The sequence below is a fragment of the Mandrillus leucophaeus genome, unplaced genomic scaffold (assembly GCF_000951045.1).
Source record: "Mandrillus leucophaeus isolate KB7577 unplaced genomic scaffold, Mleu.le_1.0 Scaffold495, whole genome shotgun sequence".
Taxonomy (NCBI): Eukaryota; Metazoa; Chordata; class Mammalia; order Primates; family Cercopithecidae; genus Mandrillus; species Mandrillus leucophaeus.
This window is the reverse complement of record NW_012105309.1, coordinates 617425-644754: the sequence shown is the minus strand read 5'-3', so window position 1 is coordinate 644754 and position 27330 is coordinate 617425. Positions and strand designations below refer to the sequence as shown.

Genomic DNA, 27330 nt, shown 5'->3' with positions numbered 1-27330 from the left:
GGTTGAGGCTGCAGTGAGCCACGATCGTGCCACTGAAGTCCAGCCTGGGTGACAGAGAGGCCCTGTCTCGACAAATAAACAAATGAAACAAAACAAAACAAAACAAAAATACCCATCCCCAAATAGCATCCAGCTCTCTGTGTGCCTTTCTCTTTGATGGTTTATGACTGGACTTCCTTAATCAGCTACAAAGCAAGGCTTAAAGAAATGATGGAAATACCCAGCCACAAAGAACACGTTAAAGTGGAGGAGTCAGAAAGAAGGAGAGTGTGAGAGGAATGGACGTTTGCTCCCTTCTTGTTGGATGGGCTTAAATCACGGATAGTGTCTCATATCGAATGGAGGTGGGAACAAAGCTTGGAGATAAAGAAGATGGGCTGGAAAGCAGCAGTGGGGGCTGGAAGGGAACTGCTGGCTGGCCAGCCTGCAAGAAGGGGAGCTGCACATTTCACAAAAAAATACATTTATGCGGCTGGCCAGGAGGATACTGATGGTCAGAGCGAATTGCAGAAAATGTGTGCATGTGCCCTTAGCATGGGGGAGGCTGAGCTAAGTGAGTCTACTCTTCCTTTTTAAGGGCTGTAATATTGTACCCTAACCAAAAGATACGGGAATCTTAGAATGACGTTTGCATTTTCAGTTATGTTAGTTATGACACACACACAGTCCTTATCTACTCTCAGAAAGCATTCACATTATCTTACCAGGAGACTTCATAACATAATGCAGTTAGAATATATGAAAATGAGATTCATAACCACTAAGTGTGAGGCAAAGCTAATTGTAACAAGAACCCCGAATAAAACAGGAATCTGGGTTTTACCTTTGTGTTTCCAAGAAGCCACAGCAAAAAGATAAAACAGGGGAACCTATAGCTCATAAAAGGCAGCAGGCAATTTTGACTGGAATCTCTTTCTCCTCCTCCACAGTGTGTTAGAGTCTCTGCTATGCATGGGTGGGGTCTGTGATGTTTACAGTGAATCTGAGAAGTCGTCCAGCCCTGTTTCCTCATTTTTCAGGGATGCAGATGGAGATTCAGAGGTGACAGTAATGTGCCCAAGGACACAGGTGTCAGAAGTGGGATTTCTCTTCTCACTGCACCAAATGACCAGCTTGGCTTGTCAGCCTGCTGTCTTATCCCACCGTGACTGTGGTCAGATGAAAAAACTCGGCTCTTGCTTCATCTGTTCCCTGCAGCTGCAGTCCCCTTGGATAGACTCAGACTTAGGGGTGGACGTGAGGCAGGGCTCATGGGCAGTCCTCAGCTGTGGCAACGACATCCACACACCAACAGCTGCATGGTGACTTTGGTCCCTTGTGGGCTCCTGCGGCTCCTCCAGCTCTGAGATACTGAGGGTTCTTTCAGGGAAGCCTGCACTGGGGCAGAAGCCGCTGCAGGGGCCTGTGCCTAGGATGGGGCTGATGTCAGCCATGGTGACGGGGAAGGGCTTGACCACTGGCTGGGGCGATGGAAGCTGGGCAGGGCAGCTGTTTCCCAGACTCCTTCCAGAGTGGGCTGTTTGCAGAGTAGCTGGGCTGCCTTCTTGTGAGGATGTGGCCACTTCTGCAGTGGCGCTGAAGTACAATGTGGAACTCTGCTGTCCTTCCCCTCCTCTTGGCTCCCCACCCGTCCCCTTCCCCTGTGTCCCAGAAACAGCGTCGGCTCCTTCCTTTGGGGTGCCCACCCTCTGCGTGGCTGCTGGGTTCTGGCTAGGTGCCTCATCCTGCTGATTGCTGGCAAAAGATACGTAACTTAAGGTTTCCAATGGGTCGGCCTCTGCTTTAGGGACACCTTCAAATGCAGAGCTGTTCTCTAAGGTTGAGGGGTCACGGGATGAGGATGGGAGCTCTTGCTGGGCGGACAGGGCCATCCTCTGCAGGTCGTCCTGTTGACTCAACCCCCACGCAGGTGGACAGTAGACAGGACTGACATCTCCAAAGGCGGCATTGATCTTAGACACATTTCCTGTTTTTAGGGCAAGTTTCACCCACAGCCAGTGGTGATGACTGAGTAAGGAGTCCTCCACAGCAACCTGGGTCCCCAGCCCAGCCTCTGGGGGGACCTGCTCAGGGGTAGGGGGCTTCCCCAAAATGGTTAGCTCATAACTTGCTCCTTGGCATGAGCCTGAGCTCTCGGTTGTCTTCCCAGCTAGACCTGCAGTCCGGGGAGAAGCGCCTCTCTCTGTTTTATCACCTCCTGCAATGCCACAGGACTTCCTTAGGCAGCCCTGCCAGATATCTGTGGATTTTGGATGCAACAGGCTGTAATAAATTACCAGCGAGACACTGCCTGAAAAAGAACAAAAAGACCACAAGGTTATGTTCTTTGAAGTCTGCATCCTCCCTGTGGTGTGCAGTTTCAGGTTCTGGCTCTTTTGTGTAGAGCAAGATAATTTGGGATCCAAAATAGGACTCTTGTTGGAGCCTCAGAACTGGATATTTTAGGGGAATTTAAGTAGGTTCCAGCTTCTAAAAGCTGTAAATATTTCTAGACTTAAACACGAATAACAAGGCTTCAATCCGATTGATTCTATGCTTTTGTCTTGAGGGCAGCTCCAGTTGAGTCATCTACATGTGTGTGCGTGTGAGTGTGCATCCATGCATGTGTGTGTGTGTGTACACACAGGTACAAAATGTTTGGTAGAAATATGCATTCAAGTAACTGGACCATACACTCCAAATTCAACTGTCAATACAGTGGTTGATGGGTTACAAAGCAGGGGGAAGGGAAGGTGTAAGAAATAACCTCAAAAACAAGTAAGACCTAAACAGAGGTTAATCAGATTCATCAAAAACCCCATATCAAGGAATTTCCATGAACAACAACAATACTTCCTTTGTGCATAAACATCTTAATCACATTGTTGTCAGTTTAATTTATTTTGATCAGAAGTGTTGACTGCTGCAATAATTTCTTTAACAGAGCATTCCAGTAAGCCTCCCACGTTATTTCCAGTTTCCTGTTGTACTGGATAAAGAGCCTGGTTTCAGGGTGCTCATTATAAACAGCACAAAACCTGAAGTAATGCCTGAGGCCAGGAGATTGCAGCATGACGGAGCTAGAAAGACCGCCTGAAGGACACCCCCCACCCCCCAATCCTCTCTTGTCTTAGGGGACTGGGGGGTCCGGGTCAAGCAGCTGGCTAGTGGCCAGGCTCAAACTTGGGCAAGAGAGATGGAATGCCTCCGTGTGCAGTGCCCCCTCTGCAGTAGGCCCTGCTCAGCCAATGTCTGCCCTGTTTTGAATTCTCACAATTGCCCGGTGAGGGACATATTGTCATCCTTCTTATACAAGCAGCCACCCAAGGCCAGGAGAGATGAACAAAGGCCCCTGCCCACAGAAGTCCTGGGCACACTTATTCAGTGAACACAGACTTTCCAGAGGCCATGCGGTCCGGGGCTTCTTGGTGGCATCCCCAGGCTGGCACGCAGTTGGTATGCAATGAAGGTTGGTCACAGGATGGAAGGAAAAGGGGAGGAGCCTGGATGCAAGCTCGTGCTCCTTGGACTATAATTTGTGTTCAATCTTCCCGCCGAAGATTCCCAACGGTCAGCCGGGGAGCCAGGGGACTGGAAGCTCCATCAGAGGCCAGAGGAGGAGCGGCAGACATGGTTCTGAGCCGGCGGCCACCTGGGTGCTGCCCGTGGCTTTGGGCTCCCTACTCACTGCCCTCCTGCTGTGCCGTGGGCCAGCATACTGGCTGTGAACATGTCTTCTCACTGGAGTGGAACCGGAAGGCAACCAGGCGTCCACTGCCAGGACTGTGACAGGTTTTTGGAGCGGTGCGGGACATCTTTCTTGAATCAGTGTTAAAATCCAGAAAGCAGAGGGGACGTTTTTCCCTCCCACCACACTGTGCCCCCAGGACTCAGCTATACCTCCCGTGAGCTGGAAAATCCAGAAGAGTTGTTAGACCTCCCGGCTGGCAAGGCCCCTTCGTTCCAAGAATCACGTGGTCCCTCCCTGAAGGAAGGATTGCTTGAAATATGCCAGGCACACCCAGACTACTGTGCAATGTGGTGAGAGGGGTGCTTCTCACCTGGGCAGCCTGATGTCCTCAGTTTCCCATAGGCCATTTATCCACACACACAGCTTAGAAGTCAATGCTCTGCTATTCAAATGATTATTTTAAAAAAGACAAACCAGATGCCCATCCATGGATCGATGGTGAAACAAGCTGTGGTCCATCCAAGCCATGGGATGCGACTCAGTCATAACAAGCAAGGAACCGCTGACACACAGCAACCTGGGAGCCTCTCCAGAGAGCTCTGCCGAGTGAACAAGACCGATCCCCAGGGGGCACACACTGTGTGGTACTTTCACACAGCATTCTCCACGTGACAGAATAACAGAAACAGAGAACAGATGGATGGTGGCCAGGAGGGGAGGAGGTGGCAGGGGCGAGAGGAATGGGGCAATAGGAAGGGTCCTTGTGGCAATGGAAGGGTTCTCCCTGCACCTTGACTGTACTATGTTGAGATCCTGGCTGTGATGTTGTATCACCGTTTTGCAAGATGTTATACTACTGGGGGAAAACCCGGTAATGGGTACAGGGAATTCTCTGTATTATTTCTTTCTTTTTTTTTTTTCTGAGACGGAGTCTTGCTCTGTCGCCCAGGCTGGAGTGCAGCGGTGCGATCTCGGCTCACTGCAAGCTCCGCCTCCTGGGTTCACGCCATTCTCCTGCCTCAGCCTCCCCAGTAGCTGGGACTACAGGTGCCCGCCGCCACGCCCAGCTAATTTTTTGTATTTTTAGTAGAGACAGGGTTTCACTGTGGTCTCACTCTCCTGATCTCGTGATCCACCCGCCTCGGCCTCCCAAAGTGCTGGGATTACAGGTGTGAGCCACTGCGCCCGGCCTCTCTGTATTATTTCTTAAAACTACAATTTTCTAAAAAGTTTGATTTGAAAAAGAAGGGGTTGTCTCAGCTACCTGAAGCTGGAACAAGTGAGGAGCCATGACGTTTCGTGAAGAAGGACAGAGCTGAAACCCAGGGTGGTCTGTGGCTCTCAGACGCTTGTTACAAGGCCACAGCGTCTGACCCTTCTCCAACCCGTGAATAGCCCCTGCATCTCACTAAGTGCTTTGTGTCCAGGTCATTCCTTTTCCAGGTCCAGGCCACTCACACAGGCCACGTCCAACCCCCGGCTGCTGTGAGCAAGAAAAGAACCCGAGGCCACTTCCAGGCACCTCTTCAGAGTGGGGGTGACAGATAGCAGGCTCTGGAGTGAGGGCAGGAGTTGTTGCAGAGGACTGGGGAATCTTTGTCCTGGCCCGTGTTGCAGAAGCACGAGGCCCCATGTGAGATGTGCGAGTGCTGGCCTTGACGGTCCCACCGCAGGCCTGAAAGTGACAGTGGTGGAAGCCTGCTGTGCTGGGAGCGGAGGCTGGTGTCCACACCTTTCAAGTAGGGGGCAAAATCCCTGCGGAGCTCATGCCAATCTGGGAAGCGAGGTCATCACTGTGGGCACGGCACAGACCTTGGGGCCATGCATTCATAAAACATGGCTGATTACAGCTGCCAGGCCTGTGCTGAGGCCTGCATTGGAGCTGGGCTTGAATCTCAGCTCTATCTGTTACAAACCATCGGATCTTTTGGGGACTCGACCTCCTCTGTGCCTCACCTTCCTCTCCTCCACTGCTAGGGCACGCACCTCCCGGGGTGCTTGCCTATGGGCTGCAGGGGGTGCCATGTGAGGAGGATGTGAGGAGCTCCCCAAGGTGGGAGGGGAGAGGGAGGTCACGTCCTCAACCCTGCAGGAAACTCTGGGGAGGATGGGGGCTTTGGGGTACAGAGGGACAGCCCCAGCTTTGCGTGAGGTTCTGAGCACAATCGCAAGGCAGATGAGGCTGAGCTCAGTGTCTCATGCTCTGATGGGGACGGCTCTGCTACCCACAGTGCAGTGAGCCTGGTTCCTTGATCTCCAGTTAACCACATCTGAACTCAGTTTCCTGCCCTTTGAGCCCATTGTAAAAAAAAATAGGTTGGGGAGGGGATGCAGATAAGAAGGCAACATTGGGGCTTACCAATCAGAAATCCAGACAGGACCCCAGCTATGGTCTGCAGGCTGGTCCACGATGCCCCCTGGAGAAAGTCGGTGGCCAACAGCAACAGGATGATGTTCTCCAACAGCATGACCTGCGGGACCCAGGGGAGAGGCACCACACCTCATCAGGTGCAGACCACCCAGGGACCACCCCGTCCCGTGAGTCTGCAGCGGCTCCCCCTCCCCTCCATCCTGAGTGCCCACTGGAGACCCCAGGCTGTTGGGGCCTGCCCAGGAGCAGGGCTGTGTCCCACTGAGACCTTCTCTGGCAAAGAGAGAAATTAAAGTGTCTGCAGAATCATAAGGCCCAGGAAATGTAAGGGCATCCCTCAAATGGCTGTGGGGCCGTCTTTAGAATCAGTCTGGGCTGAGAGAAACTTTTATTTTCTACTTTGCATATTTCTCCATCCTCACGCTAACTGCAGGCACGCATTAGTGTTGTAATTAAAGGTAGCTGCAGAGCTCATGATGCCACTGAATTCCAGGGAGCTAGGATCACAAACTTTCTAACTTTAGGATTTTGGTTCCTTAAAATAATTGCTTTGCAGCGACCAGGTAAATTCGCCTTGCGGCCACCAGGTGGCAGCAGGAGACGGGAGCTCGCAGGCTGACAAAGGAGCTTGGCCCCGCGGCTGCAGCTGGTCAAAATGGCAGATGGTCCAGAAGGCTCTTTGTACCCCGCTCTGGGTCGGCTTATTAACTTTGCTTTCCAATTTTTAAATATAAAAATATATATCTTCATTAAAATAAGTAAACGAGCTCGACGTAATTCAAAGACGATATATTTAAATACTGTATATGTTATTTATTTAAAAATAACACTTAAATTATATACTGATTTGCTAAAACTCTTTAAAGATTTGCCAGGGTTATTCATTGGCTTCATTTTTCACTCTCAAAAATTCAAAGAAGTAGATAAATAAAAAAATTATGAGGAGCTGCTTCGTAATCCTACGAATGTCCATTCTCCCAGTCCCTCTGGGCGCAATGGGCAGGGTTTCTGTGCTAAAGGCCTTGGCCAGCAGCCAGTACAGAAGGCGCCTTTCTTTCCCCACCCCTCAGCTGTGTGGTTCTGGTGGTTCAGACCCTTACATTTGTCCCAGCTCCACCACCTGCCTCCTGTTTTTCCCACCATTTTCGTGGTTCTGGCCCCCCATGCCTTCTGTCTAGGCAACCCCTATCTTCATTCTCTCTCTGAAATCTCTCCTCCACACCAATGTCAGGGCAACCTGCTTCACCCAGAGACTGCACCTTGCCATTCCTCCCCAGTGCACCTCGAAACAGCCCCCCTTAACTTCAGGATCCAGTCCCTACTTCTCAACAGAGCAGATGGTCCTGTTTGCCAGTTAGCCCCAATTTTCCTTTCTGGGGTCATCTTCCAGCATGCTCTCCTCAAATGTCATTCCACTGACAGAGTGTTTCCTCAACCAAACTCCAGTCAGGATCCTCTGAGGCTTTTTTTCCATGAGTCTTCAACCCTGGCCAACGAGAACTCCAGACTCAGCACATATGATGCCCCTCACCTCCCCACACCGAGAGTTGAACAAACACTGACAGAGTTTCCAGCGGCTCAAGGCCTCACCTCTACGATGCCGACCTCAGTCTCCTTTAAGTTCCTGCCTAAGAAAGCGCAATGCTGCCAGGAGAATGTACTGTTTGTTCCAGCCAAAACTTGGTGCTGGGCGGATAGGACCCTGGACTTCCTTTCCGAGCAGTTACTTTAGAAAGCTTGCAATTGCAAATCGTTTCGCTGTGCTCTGAGATACACATCTTCATTACCCAGAACTGTCTCCTCAAGGACCCAAGAGCCATCTATTTAAATACAGACTCCAAGCCTGGTGGGTGCATTGCTCTAACAGGACTGACTCTTGCCTCCTGTCATAAAGAAATGAGAAATTTGTTTCTGTTCCTAACAAGGGACAAGCGCCAATGAACAAACGCAGACGGCACGCTCCCATTTACGATCCCACTTTCCTGCTTTTTGTAAATTTCCACCTCCCTGTCTCTGCCCAAGCCCGTTGATGTTCCTCTGCCTTCCTCCTTTTTTCTCCCTTTTAAGTCCCCAGTCACCTCTGCACAACCTGAAGGTGGGTTCAGTTCATGTGGGGCTGTCTTCCCTGTGGCGACAGACTCAGTGCAATCTGTTTTCATTGCTTTTAACGAGTGCAGGGCTTTGTTCACCTCTGACGCGCATGCACTCACTTTCCTGTGGATTTCCACACACTCCAGGGTCTTCTGCAGCTTTGCCTGAAATGTCCTAGCCCCCTTCCACACTTTCCTTCAGGTGAACCTCGCTCACCACCCAGCACCTCGTGCAAGTCCCCTCCGTAAACCCTTCCCTGACTTTCCCAGGCTCTGCCTCTTGTGTCCTGTGGAGTTTGGATAGCGTCACTTCTCTGATCACAGTGGCTGCATGGATTTGCTTATGTCTTTGTGGCCACTGAGGCATGACACTCTCACACTGTGGTGTTGAGCTCCGTTCTCAGCACAGGAGGAAGCTGAATGTGTGCTGATGTGAATAAACCCATGAAGGGTGAAAGAAGTGAGACCGGGTCTTATATTACATTCAGAAATGACCGAGAGGCCTGCTCCCGCCTCTGCGCAGGAGGTGAGGACAGGTGAGTAGCTCCTGAGCTAGGCCAGTCATAGTGTCACCTGCGGCTGTCTCCAGACACGGATTCCCAGGTCCCATGCAGACCTACTGAGCCAGAATCTCTGAGGGGGAGCCTGGGGATCTCCACTGCAGAAAAGCCCCCCTGAGTGACACTGACAACCAGCAGGGCTGATGCGCGGCTGCACTGGAGGCCCCCAGCCCCCAGTCCCCAGTCCCCAGTCCCTGCCAGACCCTTCCAGCAGAAACCTCCTGAACCCCTGCCAGGCGGTGGCCTGTTGGTTAAGGGCCCTACGAAAAAGTGTAACAATTAACCAGGCATAGTGATATGTGCCTGTGATCCCAGTGACTTGGGAGGCTGAGGTGGGAGGATCACTTGAGCCTAGAAGGCAGAGGCTTCAGTGAGCTGTGATGGCGCTGCTGCATTCCAGCCTGGGCAACAGGGCGAGCTCTGTCTCAAAAAAAACCAAAAGCCAAAACAAAATACCGTATGTTGTTACTTGAAGGGATGTGGGGGTGGTACACTCTCCAGTGGCCCAGGAATAGGCTCAACATAGGTGGGTGATCCTTGGGTTGGCCCTGGGCTGCGCTGCCCAAGGCTGGGGCTTCCAGACAGGAACTGCAGCTTCTTCCAGGGCCCACCCAGGGCCTGGGCTCTGGCAGCCTCTTTCCTCTGTGAGCTGCTGTCTCAAGGGCTGGAGCTGCGAGGGGCCCGGCACCCTCTGCAGAAGGTAATGCTTTCGAATGGCAGCACGGGTCTGTGCCAGCAGGGTGCCCATCTCAGGGAGTGGTGCCCCAGTGTGTCCACTGCAGTGTGGCCTCAGGCTTCCAAGATCACAGTCTGGGCATCGCTAACCTGCCCAGAGGTACTGGCTTCAGGCGCTGGCCACTCAGCCACACTGGATCAATGGAGATTAGCTGGGGGTATTGAGGAACACAGGGAGAGGCTGCCTTGTGCTCTGAATGGCCCATGTCACAGAGCCAGGGTTGCCCAGCACCGCTTGGCACAGGGAGGGGCCCAGACTCAAGCTTGGGCAGTGTGCGTGGTGCAGTGTGCGGTGAGAATGCCCACCTGTCATCTCTGCCTTTTCTTCAGTTTCATGGTTGCAGCCCCACCTCAGAATGTGACTGGTGGGCACTCTTGAAATGTCAGTAGTTTAATAGGTTATCCTGGGAGTTATTTGTTGTTTCACCTCTTTATGGTGATATTGGCCATCTTTACTCTCCACTTCCTTCCTCTTCCCTACCCTCCCTCCCTTCCTCCCTTCCTTCCTTCCTTCCTTCCTTCCTTCCTTCCTTCCTTCCTTCCTTCCTCCCTCCCTCCCTCCTTTCCTTCTTTCTCTCCTTTCTTGCTCCCGATGTCTCTTTCATTTATTGTAAATTGTTTATTTATCTTTCAGAGCATCTACATCTATCTACCTGTGCCAGGCACCAGACTCTTGGTTTTCTATCCATCATCTTATCAATCCTAGCAACAACCATTTCAGAGATGAAAAAAAACTGGGTGTAGGGGTCGGGGGAGCCCCGATGACTCTCATACCGTTCAGAACTGAAAGATCCTGGTATCAAGCCCTAGCTGGTTGGGCACCAAGTCCTAAGGCCCATGTTCCCCACCACATGCTGCTGGGATCCAAGCTACCGGGCTGGGACTGCCTGGCCTGGATGGGTCTGTGCGCAGGGAGAGAGATAAGGACACTCGTGCCACTGTGGTAGATCTCACTCTGAATGTAATGGAATCTGATTTCTGTTTTTACTGTTTAATCGCTCTTGACTCAGTGATCTAGTGACTGTATGAGACAGCTGGAAAGAAAGAAGGATTTGCTTTCTTTCCTTCTGTAACAGCCCTCAAACTCCTGGGAGATGACGTGGCGACTGAGGTGAGAATGTGACAAACGCAAGCAAACAAGGCGGCAGGTGTCAACTCCTCCTTATTGAACTCCTGCTTATCTGGGCGTTGGCAGACGGGATGTCCGCCTATGAATAAGCCACTTCAGCAAACTGGCCGAGAAAATCCAGATTCCACTTTGTTCACGTGGGGATCATGTGGGTTGGGAGGCTGCTCATGCATGACCTGGACCCTGTCGCATGTGAACCTATCTGCAACACACATGCTGTTATGCTCGGTGTTCAGCTGTGGAAGCTGAGGTTGGTGAGGCTCAGTAATGTGTCCAATGTCACAAGTCCTGTGAGCTCTGTCTGGCTCCATAGCCCATGAGGTCGCTGTGCTTTATGGGTCCCCAAATCAGCAGGTGTCCAGGACGCTCCCCTTTCCTGGACGGCAGCTGCGTCCTGCCTTTATCTTCACCCAGGTCTCTACCCTGGAATGCCTGACTCCTCCCTCAAAAGTCTCACCTTTTCATGTTAATAATGGCCACAATTTATGGGTTATTTTGTGCCAGCTACTTATGTATATTGTTTTATTTGGTCTTTATAGGAACCCTGCAAAGTATGTAAATCTTATTTAATCTTCATAGGAACACTGAGAGGGTGACTTATTCATTCCTAGAGTGCGTGAAGAAGTAGGTTCAGACAGTTTAAATTCTTGGCTGAAGCCAGGTGGTGGTAGCAGTCAGGAGAGCTGGGCTCCAGTGCAAGTTTTCTGACTCCAAAACCCGTGCCCCCACCTACGTGGTTGTATTTTCTCTCCTTTTCCCATTATAATCCAGCTCCATCTCCACTGTCCATCTGAAAGTCTCTGGTCATCCCGATGAGAGGTGATGCTGGCAGCTACTCCTATGAGTCCCAGACATTTTTTTTCTCTCTTGGCACCTTGCCACATTCTATCTGATTTTAGTTATTTGGGTGCCTACTTACTTTGCAAGTATTATAATTTTTTTTAATAGGAAGAAATCTCTACTGCCCTCAAAGCAATCTGAAGAAGTATGAGGCCACTTTTGTGTTTCTGATACTCTCTAGGGCTATGCCTGGATCTTAATCATAAACGCCTAATAAAAATGGAGTTGATTAACAAACACATTGAGTATATGATATCCAGCAGGTGGGCTGATGTAGAGAAGACATCACCAAATATGCCTCAGTTGTTGCCACATTGAATGCGGGGCCACAACTGGAGACTGGGTTACTATTTTCAAAACCTGTCATCTCTGTTCAAGACTATAATTTCTTTAAGTATTTTTCTTAAACTAAGCTATTCCTTCTTCAAGAGATAGGTGTGCACTGGTGCACACCCACACACACCCATACACACCCCACTTGCTGTATACACTGTAAAAATTAGGATGACACTTGCCATGTAGAATGTGACCATCCTATTTCTGGAAGGGCTGTCCCAGAAGCTGAGGTAGCAGAGGATGTACACGGCCCCCACGAGCAGGTTGAACAGCCTCCAGTGGCAGGTGCTGTCGATGATGTCACTCTGCTGGGCGACGAGCCAGAATGTCATCACCAGCCAGTGGGCACCTGCAGAGAATCCAGGTGCAGATGTCAGGGTCCACACGGGGAGATGGGGGGACAAGCAAGGACACAGAGACCAGGGGCTGGAAGCCTCTCCGACCACATTTGACTCAACATCCAAGAAGAGACATCAAAACCCAGAAGAGATTTGAGGGGGACAGAAAACCAACGCAGTTTGTCTTTGCATGTATTATCCCATTTTATTCTTATAAAGGGTATCTGACCTAATTCGTAGATGACCAAAGAAAGACTAGCTTCAATAACACTTGCCAAATATTGTATACCTATGCCCTTTTCGTTCCAGAAAGTGTTTAAAGAGGCAGTTATAAAACTGACTGCCAATTATTTTAAAATTGTTACAAGAGCTGAAACCTTCCACATCCAAAGGAAAGAATTCTATGTGGTCCAGCTCTCATTTTTATTCCCATGTTTTAAGATGAAAAAATCATTCTGGATTTCAAGCTGAATTTTTAAAAAAAGAATAACAAAATAGCTAATCTCTCTTTAGAAGCATGGTTTTTTTTTTCCAAAAAAATTATCTTTTCTGCTAATAACTGTATTTAATGTTTGATCTAGGCCCAAGAGCCAAATATTTCTTAATGTCTCCAATTCTCTTAAAACAAGAGTACACTGTTCCTTCTTGCAGAATATATTCACTAATGACCAGAGATGACAGCTCTCCTTGGCAGGGACACACAGGCCCTATTCAGGGAGCCTCCAGAGCCAGATAGACTCTCTGTCATTGCCATTCATATTGTGTGTGCCTAGACTGAGGGAGGAGGGAGGGCTTGGATTTAGTGGAGCTGTCCTATTTGCAACAGAGGAGATGTCCAAGATTCAGCATTCAAAGGAAATGGTGCACTTTTGGAGGCTATGTGTGGTATCACATATATACCGTATATTTTTATATCAGGTGAGTCAGGTGGGACCTTGTAGCTCCCTCCCGTTTGACTGACAGTTTTTCTACATAAAAGATTTCGGCCTATCACACAGAACAGTCTCCTGAGAAGTTCTCTGCTCCAGATTTAGCTGGGAGTTTTGAGGGCTGGGATGTCTAAGCTGAGGATCTCCCAAGAGAGCTAGTACATTTTCCTTCCTGCTCTGGATGTGTACTCATCGGGAGCTGCAGTCTAGACCTCCATGCTCTTGAATCTGGGCTGGCTGTGGTTGCTTTGACCAGCAGAATACAGCAGAAGCAATGCTGAGCCAGTTCTGAGCCTATTTTTACAGAAGACTAGCAGTTCCCAGTTCCTCTCCATTGGAATTCTCAGCTGCTAATTCCTGTCAAGGCTCCCTGTGAATCCGAACACCTGCTACCCGACTGCCATCTCTGAGGCCCCCCAGGCAAGATCCATTCAGCAGAGAGCCCCGTCAGCCTGCAGGCCTGGGATTGAGGATCATAAGTGGTTGTTCCTGAGACCTTCATTTCTGGGTTGGTTTTTTATGCAGCAACAGATGACCAGATCATTAGCTCAGCTCACCTGCAACCACCAAAACCCAAACGTGGTAGGCTTTGTAGAACAGAACCAGACTCAGCACGCGGGTTCCCAACATGCCCATCCTCCAGAGCTGCTGGCAGAAGAGGGCAGCCCATGGCACGGCCAGGTGGCCTGGCTTCATGAAGCCCATGAAGCGAGTGTAGGACACCAGTGCCCAGGAGAGTGAGGACCAGGAGAACAGGGTGCTCACCCCTGCAAGGGAAGCAGAAAGACGTGGTATGTTTTCAAGGTTCCGAAGTGATAGTACCTTGTGAAGATTTACTCACGGCATTTCTTTAATGGGATGTGTAACCTCTTGTTAAAGTCTAGCTGCACAGAGGGTATCACTAACCCACCACCTTGACTAACAGGTAACATAACAACTCTATGTCCAAATACACATGTCTATATTCAGGAAGAAACAGGGATATGCAGGAAATATTTCCACTACACAATGTACTAAATGCTCTTCCTGGCAAATGGGCTGCACTCTTTCTTTCTATGCCCTTTAAGAAAAACGTCCCACTTCCTGATCCTCTAAGCCCGCTGTGTATAACAAAGCTGATTCTACAAGGCTCTGAACATGGCTCCACCCCAAATGTACTTTGCTGTTTGATCCATATGACGGAGGTTTAATAAAAGAACCAAAACATCCAATGGTGTCAGGCTCTTTGATAAAGATGGATGGAAGGACAGGACAGTCATGTATGTGATGCATTTAATTTATGCGTATGCAATTGTGGACACTCAGCAAAGAGGAAGGGAGAGATGAAGATGGAAGGGGAGAGGTGGGGAGGGAGAGAAGGGGAGGGGAGGGAAGTGGAGGGGAGAAAAGGGGAAAGCAGGAGGGAGAGGGAGAAGGAAACAAGAAGCAACTGAGAGAAACAGGGAGAGACATAATGACAATGTGAATGGCCTGAAATGAGTGGGAGCTGGAGACAAATATTGCTGGTGCCTGAGTTGTTCTCAGTTTCCACATGGCTTTGAAGGCATAAGCCTCTGGCTTTGTAAAGAAGTATTCTTTTTTCTTTCCTTCTTTCTGTCTTTTTTTTTCTTTTTTTGAGACAGGGTCTTACTCTGTCACCTGGACTGGAGTGCAGTGGTGCAACACGGCTCACTGCAGCCTCAAACTCCTGGCCTCAAGTGATGCTCCCACCTCAGCCTCATGAATAGCTGGGACTACAACTGCACGCCACCATACCTGGCTAATTTCTGTATTTTTTGGTACAGATGGGTTTTCGCCAGGCTGGTCTTGAGCTCCTGGGCTCAAGCAATCCGCCCACCTCAGCTTCCCAAAGTGCTGGGACTACAGGTGTGAGTGTTGTGCCCGGCCAAGAATTACTCTAATGACTAAAGATAGAAGAAAAACATGTGCATTGGGTTTATGGAGAGGCAGTCTTTCCAAGGCATTTTCAGAGTAATTTTGATGATGGGCAATTTCTATCTTATGGGCTGACTTTAGCATGACCCTTAAGAAAGAAGGGAGCCAACTCTCTGTAAACTCAATGCACCAGCAAAAGCCAGTTTTAAGCATCATCTTGGGCTAGTGAGCTCAAGGTGCCCTAATGCTCCTAAGCAGAGGAAATCTCGAAGGGAGGGTTTTGCTAAAGAGGTTCACGTTCCTGTGCCCCTTCGGCTGCCAGACAGTCTGTGTTCTGTGATGAAAGTTACTCACCTGGCACAATATCTGTGAAGCCTGAGGCTAGAAAAACATATGTCTGAAGCAGCAGGTGGGGTCCAGTCTGCAGCAGGGCCTCCAACAGTCGAAGGGCCGACAGGTCGGCCTCCTGCAGCCGCAGCCAGCCTCGATGGGGAGCCTCCTGTTCCTTCTGCAGAGCGGTCAGCACAGCGTCCCAGTGCCTAGGGAACAGCGGAGGGCACGTGACCTGGAGCCAGACTGTGGTGAGCTTCAATAGGACCAGCTTTCATTTAGAGACATACTACATGCTAAGCAATATCCTATGCCCTTACTAGTCACCTCGATTACTAGTTAGTCTGCTGCCGGGCACTGACTGCGAGCAGAAGACGTCAATTCTATGTCAGTTCCCTGAGTCCCACGGTGCTCAGCCAGGCCGCACTCTCCCCACGTCTGGTGCCCCAGTACCTGACCCGGGGGCTCTGTGAGCTGCAGCGGCTGCATGGCAAGGGAACTCAGGCTGCCAGCTCTGTGAGGCTCAGCAATCACCCTGACCTGAGTCCCTCCCCGGACCCTCTTGGGATGGGAATTCATTTATTGACAGATGTTTGTTGCAAGGTACTGTGTTGTCATCTCTTTGGAGGACAAAAAGATGAAAAGCTCTCGTCCTCATCCTCACAGAATGTAGAACTCTGGGCTGCTAAACCTGGGGCACATGAAGAGCAGACAGGGAAGAAGGATCTGGTGGCTTTGCTGGGGGGTGGCCAGAGGTCCGGGTGGCTGGAGCACCATGCGAAGCTTGGAGGCTGATGGGGTTGGTCCCAGTGAAGCAGATCAGGGGCCTGAACCTCAGGCTACGGGGTTTGGATTTTGCTCTGGAAAAATGAATTTGGCAGAGGTATATGTACTATTTGGGGTATGAGATGAATGTGTATGGATTTTTGTGTCTATGTATCTGTGTGTGCATAGTGCATGTGCATGTATATGTGTGCACACACGTGGTGTATATGTGCTTATGTGTGTTATATGTATCTGCGTGTGCATGTATGCATGTGTGTGTGCAAGTGTGCAAAACATATGCATATGTATATATGCATTATGTGCGTGCATATGTATAGTGTGTATGTGTATATATGTGTGTGCATGCAGGTGCATGTGTGTATATTCATGTATGTGTGCAGTGTGCATGTGTAGCATGTGCAATGTGAGTGTGTGTGTGCACACATGTAGTGTGTGTGTGTGTATGAACAGGGGATAGGAACATCAGGAGGAAATAGAGCTAATAGAATACTTCTAGCAGTAATTAGTGAAGGGTGAGTGAGAAGGGAGTCTTAGGAATGGAAAGTGGGGAGCAGGGGCAGAAAATAGTGGGGTTGGAGATCAGGATTTGATGACTGAACAGGGGAGATGAGGGAGGTTGCAGTGGCTTTGAGGTTTCAGGCCTAAATGACTTGGAAATGGTGGTGCTACCGACGGAATTAAGCCAGGTGAGGAGTGCTGGATTGGCTACAATATGAATTTCTTCAGCAGTGAGGAATGTGAGGATGGCTGGAGCCCCCATAAGGAGAGATCTGGATGACCAGTTGTGGCTGAGGGACTGGAAGTGGCCAGAAGAGACTGTGTGAAGACAGCAGAGGCCAAGGACAGCACCCTGGGGACTGTTCCCACTAAGGGCTCTGGATACTAAAGGGACACCAGCAAGGGTGGGTGGAGGCCAAGAACCGGGCAGCAGAGAGAGCTGCTGATGTCTGCACTGTGGATTACAGGATGGGGTGGCCCCGGGCCATGGGACACATCGGCTCACCCAGCCTGGGTGGCCCTCCTAGGCTCTCGGAAAAGAAATCAAGCACCAGAGAAAGAAGTCAGAACATGTCCTCGCTTCATTCTGTTTCCCACGAGCCTATGCCAGACACCTTTATTGGAACCTTCATCTCATGAGTAGAAAGTGGCACAGGCCACTGTCCTTACAACCTGAAGAGCCACATAGAACCCATGACAATGACGAAGCCACTCCCCAGCCACACCTGTGGGCTCAGACTTCGAGTCTCGCCTGGGGATGAGATTTCACCACCACCCACCAATTCCTCTCTGGGTCTACCCTGCAGCAGCAACAAGGAGATGACCACAGCCGCCTGCACACGAGCCTGGTGCCCAGCAAACCCACCAGATTCTGCTTCCCTGTCTTGTCCAAGTTAAGAACTAGAGGTCCCTTCAATGTAGCAGCTCCCAAAGCCAAGCTGGATGCATCTGGAAGGTCACCTGCAAAACTCCCTCTAGAGACCCCTAAGGCTCTGACTGGCAGGTGAGAAGCTGGACCCTGATGGCTGGCAAACATTTCTACGTCCAGAGCAGAAGATTCGGGGAGTCCTCTTCGAAATGGCTTTATTCATGGTGCTGAGATCCCAGGACAGATGTCCAAGAAAAACAACTTTCCTTTTTCATGATTTGGAATCCTGGAGTGAACCCATTTCTTACTGTGTCTTGATTCCCGACATAAACTTAATGTTACAAAAAATATGACACTAAAAAATGTAACCATGAGGGCAGGCAGTGGTTTTCTTTTCACTCTCAAATCATTTGTTCCTGACACGGGGGAGTTTCCTCTTCTTGCTCTTCCAGAAAAGCTTTGTTTGTTCAATATGCATTTTTCTTGGGCTTTGAAAAGCCCACCTACTACAGACCACAGGAGAAGTAAGAGAAATGAATCCCAGCTTTTTGGGAGGCCGAGGCAGGAGGATTGCTTGAGCTTAGGAGTTTGAGACCAGCCCTGGCAACATAAGGAGACCCCATGTCTACAAAACAAACAAAAAAAATTAGCTAGGATAGTGGTGGGCGCCTGTAGTACCAGCTACTCAGGAGGCTGAGGTAGGAGGATCACTTGAGCCCAGAAGGTCAAGGGTGCAAGTGAGCCATAATTATGCCACTGCACTCCAGCCTGGGTGACAGAGCAAGAAGACTCTCACAAAAAAAAAAAAAAGAATGTCTTTTAGAAACTTAAGATTCAGCATGGGAAAGAAAACATACAAATGTGAAAAGCTTAAAGAGGAAGAAATGTATCAAAAGTATCAAAATGAGTGGCTTGGGTAGTGGTGGAATCAGAGTCACAGGGAGAGAGAATAAGGTGGTCAGGGAGGGCTTCCTGGAAGAGGAGGACAGGCAAACTCTGGACAAGTAGATGGTAGGAACAGCCTAAAGGAGTGTCTGGGATCAGTGGCACAGGGTACAAGGCACTGAAATGAAGGTCCATGTCTGGGAATAGCGAATATCTGGTGCTTGGTAAGGTGGGGGAGGCAGGAGAGGCTGAGTCGTGGGGCTACCCTTGTAAGAAACAGAGGATCAGTGGGAACGTGATTAGCCTGGTTTTCTGAAACGACACGTCTCGAACCCATTGCAGAGGGAGAAATTCAGGCTGAGACCCCTGGACAGCCACTAGGGAAGCTGGGGTGAAAGCTGAGGCAGGATGGAGAGCATGGGGGTTTGGTCACTAGGTCCTATGAGATGGTGTCCGACATCTGTCCTCACAGTCACTGCGTCATTCCAGGTCCTTATCAGCTCTTGCCTGGATTTCTGGATGCCCGCCTGGACCGTGTCCCTCCCAACTCTGTTCCATTTTATTGTCCCTGGCGCCATCTGTCTACAGGCTTATTTGCCCATATTATTCCTTTGCTCAAACCCTTCCAACAGGTCTCCAATGCCTGAGGATAAAATCCAAACTCCTTATCCCAGTAGAAAAGTTTCTTCACGGTCCAGCCCATTTATCTCCCGCCACATTCCTGCCATCTAGGAAATTCTTACCCTCTAGTCTCAATAAGCTTCTCCTAATTTCCTAAACACATTACTTCTGGAACGCATCTATGTCTTTGCACCAGCGGCTGCAGCTTTCTGTGTCGGAAATGCCTGTTCCCTCCCTACATTGATGGAACTCGCAGCATCCTTCAAGCCTCACTCGAGGGATCCTGAGGCGACTCGGCCCTCCAGCGCTAGGGCTATATTTTATATACTTTTAAATATTAAATCTCCACCCATTTATGCTGAACTTGTCTTATATACCTTTAGAGTTTACTTTAACTTTGCTTTTGAGAACCTTGAATTTTCACTAAAGAAAAATTGCTAAACCAAGATGCACGCGAAGGATGAGATAGGCATTCTTCTGTCATCTCAGGCTGAGTTTACAAATGAGCTTAAAAAGAAAGATGAAAAAGATGTTGGTAATGTACAGTATTAAAGTGGAAGTAAAAAACCTAAGTGAAAAAAAGTAATGGTCTTTGTTTGAATAAGTAGTCACCAATGTTAGGTTCTCTTGAACAGAGTCAGACTTAAAATTAACATAGTATGTATTATTGGGAACGTTAAAAAGAATACACTTATGGCTTAAATTCTTGCATTTATTTATTTATTTATTTATTTATTTATTTAGGCTGGAGTGCAGTGGTGCAATCTCAGCTCACTGTAACCTCTGCTTCCCAGGTTCAAGTGATTCTTATGCCTCAGCCTCCTGAGTAGGTGGCATTACAGGTGTGAGTGACCAAGCCTGGCTATTTTTTCTATTTTTAGTAGAAATGGGGTTTCAACCAGGTTGGCCAGGCTGGTGTAGAATTCCTGGCCTCAAGAGATCAACCTGCCTCCACCTCCTAAAGCACTGGGATTACAAGTGTGAGCCATCACGCCAGGCCAAATCCTTGCTTTTTTTTTTTTTTTTTTTGAGAGGGAGTCTCGCTCTGTCACCCAGGCTGGAGTCCACTGGCGCCATCTCGGCTCACTGCAAGCTCTGCGTCCCGGGTTCACACCATTCTCCTGCCTCAGCCTCCCGAGTAGCTGGGACTACAGGCGCCCGCCACCACACCCAGCTAAATTTTTGTAGACGGGGTTTCACCATGTTAGCCAGGATGGTCTCGATCTCCTGACCTCATGATCTGCCTGTCTCAGCCTCCCAAAGTGCTGGGATTATAGGCATGAGCCACCGCGCCCGGCTGCCTTTTCAACTATTTTATCAGCTTGACAAGGTTGATTGTTCTAGGTAGACAAGCATATAATCATTTGCAGAGGATGAGTGTCTCACTCTTCCCTTCTGCTAGTTACATGATCTTATTTCCTTCAGTTTCCTTATACATTAGGTATATACCCTCCAACACAATATTAAACAGTAGTTGTGATACTGAGCATGCTTGTCTTCTTATCTCTGAGCCACCATGCCAGGCTAATTTTTTTTATTTTTTATTTTTTTTTATTTTTAGTAGAGATGGGGTTTCAGTGTTAGCCAGGATGGTCTCAATCTCCTGACCTCGTGATCCACCCGCCCCGGCCTCCCAAAATGCTGGGATTACAGGTGCGAGCCATGGCACCTGGCCTCAATCCTTGCATTTTTATAAGTAACTTTGTGTTTTACTGGATTTTCAGTTAGTAGATTCCTTTGTATTTTGTTGTGAGGACACTCTATATTCTTAGGCAATTCAAAATTGTGCAAAACACAATTGTTTTGGCTCCCCCTACAGGTCCTTTTGCAGAACTGCAATTCGAAAAGCTGGATTGCTTCACTAAAACACTACTTTACTCAGTGTTTTCTTTGAACCCAACGTGCTAGTTTCAGGATAAGGAATAGATCTACTGCTGTCTATTTTAACTTTCAAAGCTTTCCTCCATGGAAGTAAATTCTGTTTTTTGGTTCATGTTTAACCTGAGAAACACTGCAAATCTTGCGGCTTTTATGCTTGCACTGGCTGTTACAAACCTTGGGGCCAAATTGTGACCCGCTTCCAATAACTGTGCCTTCTGGCCCTATCTTGTTTTCTAACATTTCATCTCTATACCTGGCCTTTCTCACTTCTTTTCTTTTCTTTTTTGTTCTTTTAAGGATGTGTATTTTTAAAGTCACCTTAACCTCTTTTTAAAAACAAGAATAAATATACATGACTAATGGTTTTTCCTAACTTATAATTTTCATGTATCTCTTCACTTATCTATATGAGTTCACTAGTATATACCTGAGTATTCAATTTAGTTTTTTTTATATACACCAGAAAATCATGGCATCACTTAAGAAAATTAAGAGTGCATGGGAGGCCGGGCGCCTGTAATCCCAGCACTTTGGGAGGCCGAGACGGGCGGATCACAAGGTCAGGAGATCAAGACCATCCTGGCTAACACGGTGAAACCCCGTCTCTACTAAAAATACAAAAAACTAGCCGGGCGTGGTGGTGGGCGCCTGTAGTCCCAGCTACTCGGGAGGCTGAGGCAGGAGAATGGCGTGAACCCGGGAGGCGGAGCTTGCAGTGAGCTGAGATCCGGCCACTGTACTCCAGCCTGGGCGGCAGAGCGAGACTCCGTCTCAAAAAAAAAAAAAAAAAAAAGAGTGCATGGGAAAGATAGTGTGGGGTCCACTGTGAAATACCAGCAGCATGAATTTGGACACACCATGGTCCCCTGGCAGTCCCCATCTCTGAGGGAGGCAGTGGATTCCATGGGGCCTGAGGGTCCACACAGCCTCAGAAGGCAGATTTGTCTACTCATTACCCAGGAAGCTTCTGTAAGTGATCACCTGGGCTTACCTCTCTGTTTGGGCTACCAAACATGTGCTTATGGTAGCTGACTCACTCAACAGGCCTCTGTCCTCGAGGGCTCATGCCTTATGACTGTGATGGTCAAAGCCAAGTAAGACCCAGAGCCCTTATGGATTGATGACTGGGCTGGGCCGATCAGGGAAGGGGACGACAATGGTAGCCAGGCCACAGGACAGGCTCTAACCCTACGAGGCCCTTGGAAAGATCCTTCTCTGCCTTCTCGCCCATGGAAGGAAGGGCCCTATCTTTTCAGAGGAACGGCACTGCTTAAACACAAAGGCCCAGCTTTGGCAAAATGCCTGTGGCTGCAAATATGCTTTTGGTGCTGTTAGAGGTTTAGGGTCCAACTCTGAGGGTCCAGTGAAATTGAGAGTGGGTACCTGAAGTCTTTCTCAGAAGCACCCTCTACCTCCTAGCTGAGATTCTATTCTGGGCAGGATGGCATCATTCCCTGCTCGCAATGATGCTCCATGTGGGGCTCAACATTCATTTCAATGCCTCCTGAGAAAGTCTTGGGAATAGTTTGCTGGCATAAGCCCCCAGGACACGGAGCAGCATTGGCCATGACCCCTTGAACACTCTTCCAACTCTCGGTGCCCATGATTTAATGAACACTTGAGCTGCAGGGCTTCGCTGCTCTGATCCCTGAATTTTTCTCCCTTAAAAAAAATCCTGTGTCTGGGTGCAGATGCTCACACCTGTAATCCCAGCACTTTGGGAGGCCAAGGTGGGCGGATCACGAGGTTAGGAGATCGAGACCATGCTGGCAAACACGGTGAAATCCTGTCTCTACTAAAAATACAAAACATTAGCTGGGCATGGTGGCGTATGCCTGTCGTCCCAGCTACTCGAGAAGCTGAAGCAGGAGAATCGCTTGAATCCAGGAGGCGGAGGTTGCAGTGAGCCGAGATCACACCACTGCACTCCCGCCTGGGTGACAGAGTGAGACTCCATCTCAAAAAACAAAACAAAACAAAACAGAAATCCCTATCAACCCAATGGAATTATAAGGCAGCAGCTGACAGCTGAAATGTGCCCTTGATACAGACTCACGGATACATCTCTTCTCATAGCTCCTTGAATCTAGGTTCTCAAAGTAGAAAAAACCAGCCCTCACCTGTAGACATGGTTTGTGGATCACGGATAAGCCCACCAGGCCCCAGACCTATCCCAGGCTACTTCTTTAGACAAAAAACTAGCCCTGGCATCCAAATGACTTTTTCCTGAGACGAAGTCTTGAAGCAAATGTGAACAGACTGGCTTCATTTTCTAGTCTGTGGTTCACTAAAGCTTAGCCACCTTCCTATTCTAAGGTGACAGGTGTGCAGATGGAACTGCCTTAACCAAGTTGCTTTATATGGAACTAATGGCTCAACCAACGAATCAAAACAGCAAGACAGGACTTCAGCTGAAGACAAGAAAAAGCCTTTCGTAAGGTCACAGCTGCACAGAGAAAGCGCCCCTGAGGTTGGAGATGCTCAACAATGTGCAGGCTGGAGCCGGGGGTGCCAATATCAGAGCAGGGGTTTGCTATGGCAGCTTTGAACCTCTTCCCAGTGCCGAACTTTTATGACCTTGAGGACAGAAGCCACACGGACAGAAGAGTCCTCCCACTGCACCTGTGCAATTGTGCTCCAGAGGTGAAAGACGCAGCTGTTCTTACCGCTTCCAAACACCAAGCTGTAGGAGGTGCAGCATCACCAAGGAGCAATGCCCTTGATGCCCGTCTGCTCGGAACCACAGGTAGCTCAGGCCCTGGACCAAGAACCCGGGCAGGAGGACAGCCAGGGCCAGCCACCCCCACAGAAGCCGCCCTGTGGTGAAGTAGTAAGCCACGGTGTAGAGGCCTAGGGGAGAAGGGGAAAGGCAAGCAGGTTATTGGAAGGCTGGAGTGAGACTGGGTACCTGCATTTTAAACAATTTAACATTTTCTGGACGTTATGATGTCCTGACCTCTTAAAACTTTTCTGGCTGGGGAGTGACTGCCCCTCCCAAGGCTAGCAGTTATTTGAGTTAGCAAAGGGCCCAGCCAGGGTCTTACCTTTGACATGGGAACTAAATCTAGCCAGAGCCAGACCTCCCGTACCTGGCCCATACCCCCAAAAAGGAGGACTTCTTTTGCCTTAATCATCCCAGGGCCCAGTGCCAGGCAACCAGACACCACCCTTATACCCCAAAGCCACAGAAATTATTCAAAGAGCTAATCTGAAGCTGGTGCCCTGCCCCAGCAAAGGGTCTGGCCTCAACTTCCTGTGGTTCCTGTGTCCTGCCTCCTGACCACGCTGGTGACATTGCCCTGTGGCCCAGCATGGTGTGCCATGTCTCCTGTCCTAGGACTTGTGAGTACAACAAACTTTGCTTTCCAGAGTCTCTCCTGTGTCTCATCTTGTGGCCACACCTAACAATCTCATTAAAAATAAAACCAAAGCACTTTGGGAGGCCGAGGTGGGCAGATCGCTTGACGTCAGGAGTTCAAGACCAGTCTGGGCCACATGGCAAAATCCCCTCTCTACTAAAAATACAAAAATTAGCAAGTGTGGTGGCTGCGTGCCTGTAATACCAACTACTTGGGGTGGCTGAGGCACCCGAATGGCTTCAACTCAGAAGGCAGAGTTTGCAGTGAGCGGAGATTGCGCCACTGCATTCCAGCCTGGCCACAGAGCCAGACTCTTGTCTCAAAACAAAACAAAACAAAAAAAACAGTAACCAACCAACACAGTGTCCCCATCACCAGCAAGAGTCTCCTAGGAGCAGCCTGGGAGCCCGCAGAGCCTCTGGCAACAGGGACAGGCATGCACTAAATGACAGTGTCAGGGCTTTCCGGAGCTGCTGGGCAATATACGACATGTGAGAAGTGCCTAGCATCTTGTGCATCCTCGAGAACGATGAAACCTCCGCTCTGGTTGGTTGGTTTGTTTGTGATGGTGGTTGGGTACGGTTACACAGAGGAGAGAGGTCTGCACTCCCCAGTCAGTAACTCCACACTACGGAACCGTTAGTCCCTGTGGGGTCACAGCTCGCTCTGTGGGGTCCCTCTTCTCCTACTTTCACATGGGGAACTCCCTGGCCTGGAACTCTGGGCCTCCCGGGTACTCCTAGCACCCCCTCCTGAGGGTTGTCTGAGGTTGATCGTGGAGGCGGTGCGCTAGTAGAGGCACCGCACACAGGCATCCTTTCACACAACTGTTACTTAGGCTTTCCAACAGTAAAGTTCTAAGTGGATGAATGAACACAAGCCGCGGATTTTAGGGAAACTGCGAAAACTGCCCCGAGGTACAGCTGCGGACGCTGCAGCTCTGGACGGCGGGGTCCGGGCTCAGGCAGCCGTTCCACAGTGCCCAGGCTGGGTCCAGCTCTCACCACCCCGAGCGTCCTGCGGCAGCCTCCCTTGGACAAAAAGCCTTGGGTGCTGCAGGGCTGGAGAATGCTAACAACCAGGCCGCGCCCAGCTGGAGGACAAGGGAGGACACCTGGAGTGGGTGCCGACCCCCGCGGGTCCTGTCTCAGCCCTTGGCGTCCGGGGCGCGGAGCCAGAGCGCTTGCGCGTCCTCTGCGCGCTTCCTGCTCTGCGCGCCTCGGAAACAGCCGGACCAGCGAGGACGCCAGTGAACTCACGGAACAGTCCTGAGGTAGCGTCCCCAGGGTTCCCCCTCTTCTCCCCGAGGGACTCTGCCCCGGAAGAGGCGTCCGCAGGGAGCCCGGCGGAAGTGGGCGGAGACGCTCCTCCCCGGCACTGAAGGAGTTACGAATTTAAACCAGAAGGGCGCGAAAAATGGGGCCATCTTGCTCCGCCGCGGCTGGCGTGCTCTGGGCTTCCCCCTCAACGGAGGTGGCCCCGGAGGGCCGCGTCCCGCCCTGTTCTAAACCCCGAAGCGGAGTCACTGTCATACAGGGCCGCGTGGATGCGGAGCCCTGTCCCCCTCTTCCCGCCACCCCTCCTGCGAGCAGCCTCCAAGTCGCAGGGTCCCCCGGGCCGGCGGGGAGTCGGGGGAGAGCCCGGGAGCCCCCAGACTTGCGCTCAGCACATCTTGACATCGCAGCACTTTGCAAAGCTTGTGATGGAAGGAAGGGCGGATACATCTCCCCCGGTTCTGCGAGGGGATCTTGCATGCGTGGGGCGGGGGGATCGTGCAGGGGCGGGAGGAAGTCAAGCACCAGTCGGGGGGCGGGGGACCGAGCATAGGTGGAGGAAAATCATGCATCCGTGGGGAGATCGTGCATGCGTGGGCATCCACTAAGGACAAGGGGACGTGCTCGGCAGGTGGGGTGGCTACCACCGTGCGTCACCGGCGCGCAGTGCTGAGCGCAGGCCCGGGCAGTGCCGGTCCAGGCATAGGCCGCCTGTGCGGCTCCGGCGCCGGGGTGGGGTAGGGGGCTGCAGGGGTGAGCACAGCCTCGGGCTGCCGCACTCACGCGCGCTCTGCTCGGCCGCCTGCAGCAGGGCGGACAGCCCCAGGAGCCCCGCGTGCATCCTCCGCGCCGACCCCGCAGCCTGCGCCCGCCCCTTCCCCTGCCGGCGGTCCCGCGTCGGGGAGGTTTCCGGCCTGGGGTCCGACTGCGGGTAGCATTTCGGCCTGAGCCGTTAGGCGCGAAGCGTAGGTCTGGTTTATTCGTAGCGGCCAGCAGGGGAGGGAGGGAGGATGCTTAGGGTTTCTGGCTTCCAGGGTGGGTGGGGACGGGGTGGTGGAGCCCAGCTGAGGTCTGGGCTCCTGATAAGGGCAGAAGCGGGTTCTGCGCTGCCCCCAACCCTATAACCGCCAGGAAAGCGCTTGGTGAGCGTCGGGACTGAGGTGGCTAAACTGGCGACCGCCTCTGGGGCCGCCGAAAGCAAGTCCGTTAACCACTAGTCAGGGAGTAATACTGTGTTTGAGTAAATATAGAGAGAGTTGGGTTAGGATCGTTGATTGGGTCTTTTTGAAATCTTACAGTTGTGTGGCCAGAAAACACAGGGCCTGTTACCCGGCATCATGGTCTACACCTCCCCTACAAATCCATCCCAGGCTCTATCCTCATGAAAGCTTTTTCCAGATCTGCTTGAGGGTTAAGATCCCAACGTGCAAGAAGAAAAACTGCACATTGGAAAACCTTCTCCTCGGAGATATCTCTATCTATATTTATATATGTTTACAGATATAGAGATATATACACACACATTCTGACATTTTAAAAACGACAAGACAGACTTTTATTCAGAACCATCGCCATAGATGTCAGGGACTGCACTGAGGTCTTGCAGCAGGCGAGAGAGATTGGGGTCCGAAAATAATAAGGAAAAGGGCTTACTTATAACCAAGGAGCAGGATGGGGGATGGTGGATGGAAAGTCACTGAGAAGGGGACATCAAGTGGGGGTTCTGGCTTCCCGGACCTAACAGGATTCTTGCTGAGGGTGGGCCAAGGTGATCCACATGGGGGATGGGGGGGTGGGGTGGAGCAGGTGTTGGAATTTGGTCAGATATGGAGGGTGTTCAGACACCCGGCGTGGGGAATTGGGGTTAAACTGACTTAGCAGGATTCCTGCTAAAACTAGACTCTGCAGGGGCAGAGACAGGAATGCCCAGGTTGAGCCCAGTGGTGCAGAGAGCT

The 27330-nt window shown here is 50.4% G+C and overlaps 1 protein-coding gene across 1 annotated transcript; it reads right to left on the bottom strand.

Annotated features, from left to right (window-relative positions):
* Positions 1–622: 622 nt before the first annotated feature.
* XKR5 (XK, Kell blood group complex subunit-related family, member 5) lies at positions 623–26232 on the bottom strand. Its single transcript, XM_011995688.1, has 7 exons — positions 26159–26232; positions 23409–23592; positions 15228–15412; positions 13556–13765; positions 11911–12080; positions 6030–6141; positions 623–2290 (listed from the first exon to the last, which is right to left on the bottom strand). Exons 1-7 carry the CDS (start codon positions 26214–26216, stop codon positions 1155–1157), a joined length of 2055 nt encoding a protein of 684 aa, XP_011851078.1. The 5' UTR covers positions 26217–26232; the 3' UTR covers positions 623–1154.
* Between the last annotated feature and the right edge of the window lie 1098 nt (positions 26233–27330).

What these genes read in the sequence shown, in the direction of transcription:
- XKR5 (XM_011995688.1), bottom strand. Translation starts at nt 26,216, where the DNA reads ATGCACGCGGGGCTCCTGGGGCTGTCCGCCCTGCTGCAGGCGGCCGAG. An exon ending in TTGGGTTTTGGTGGTTGCAG is followed by an intron (nt 12,081 to 13,555) that starts GTGAGCTGAGCT and finishes GATTCTCTGCAG; the next exon opens with GTGCCCACTGGCTGGTGATG. An exon ending in GGATGGTCACATTCTACATG is followed by an intron (nt 6,142 to 11,910) that starts GCAAGTGTCATC and finishes TGGGTCCCGCAG; the next exon opens with GTCATGCTGTTGGAGAACAT.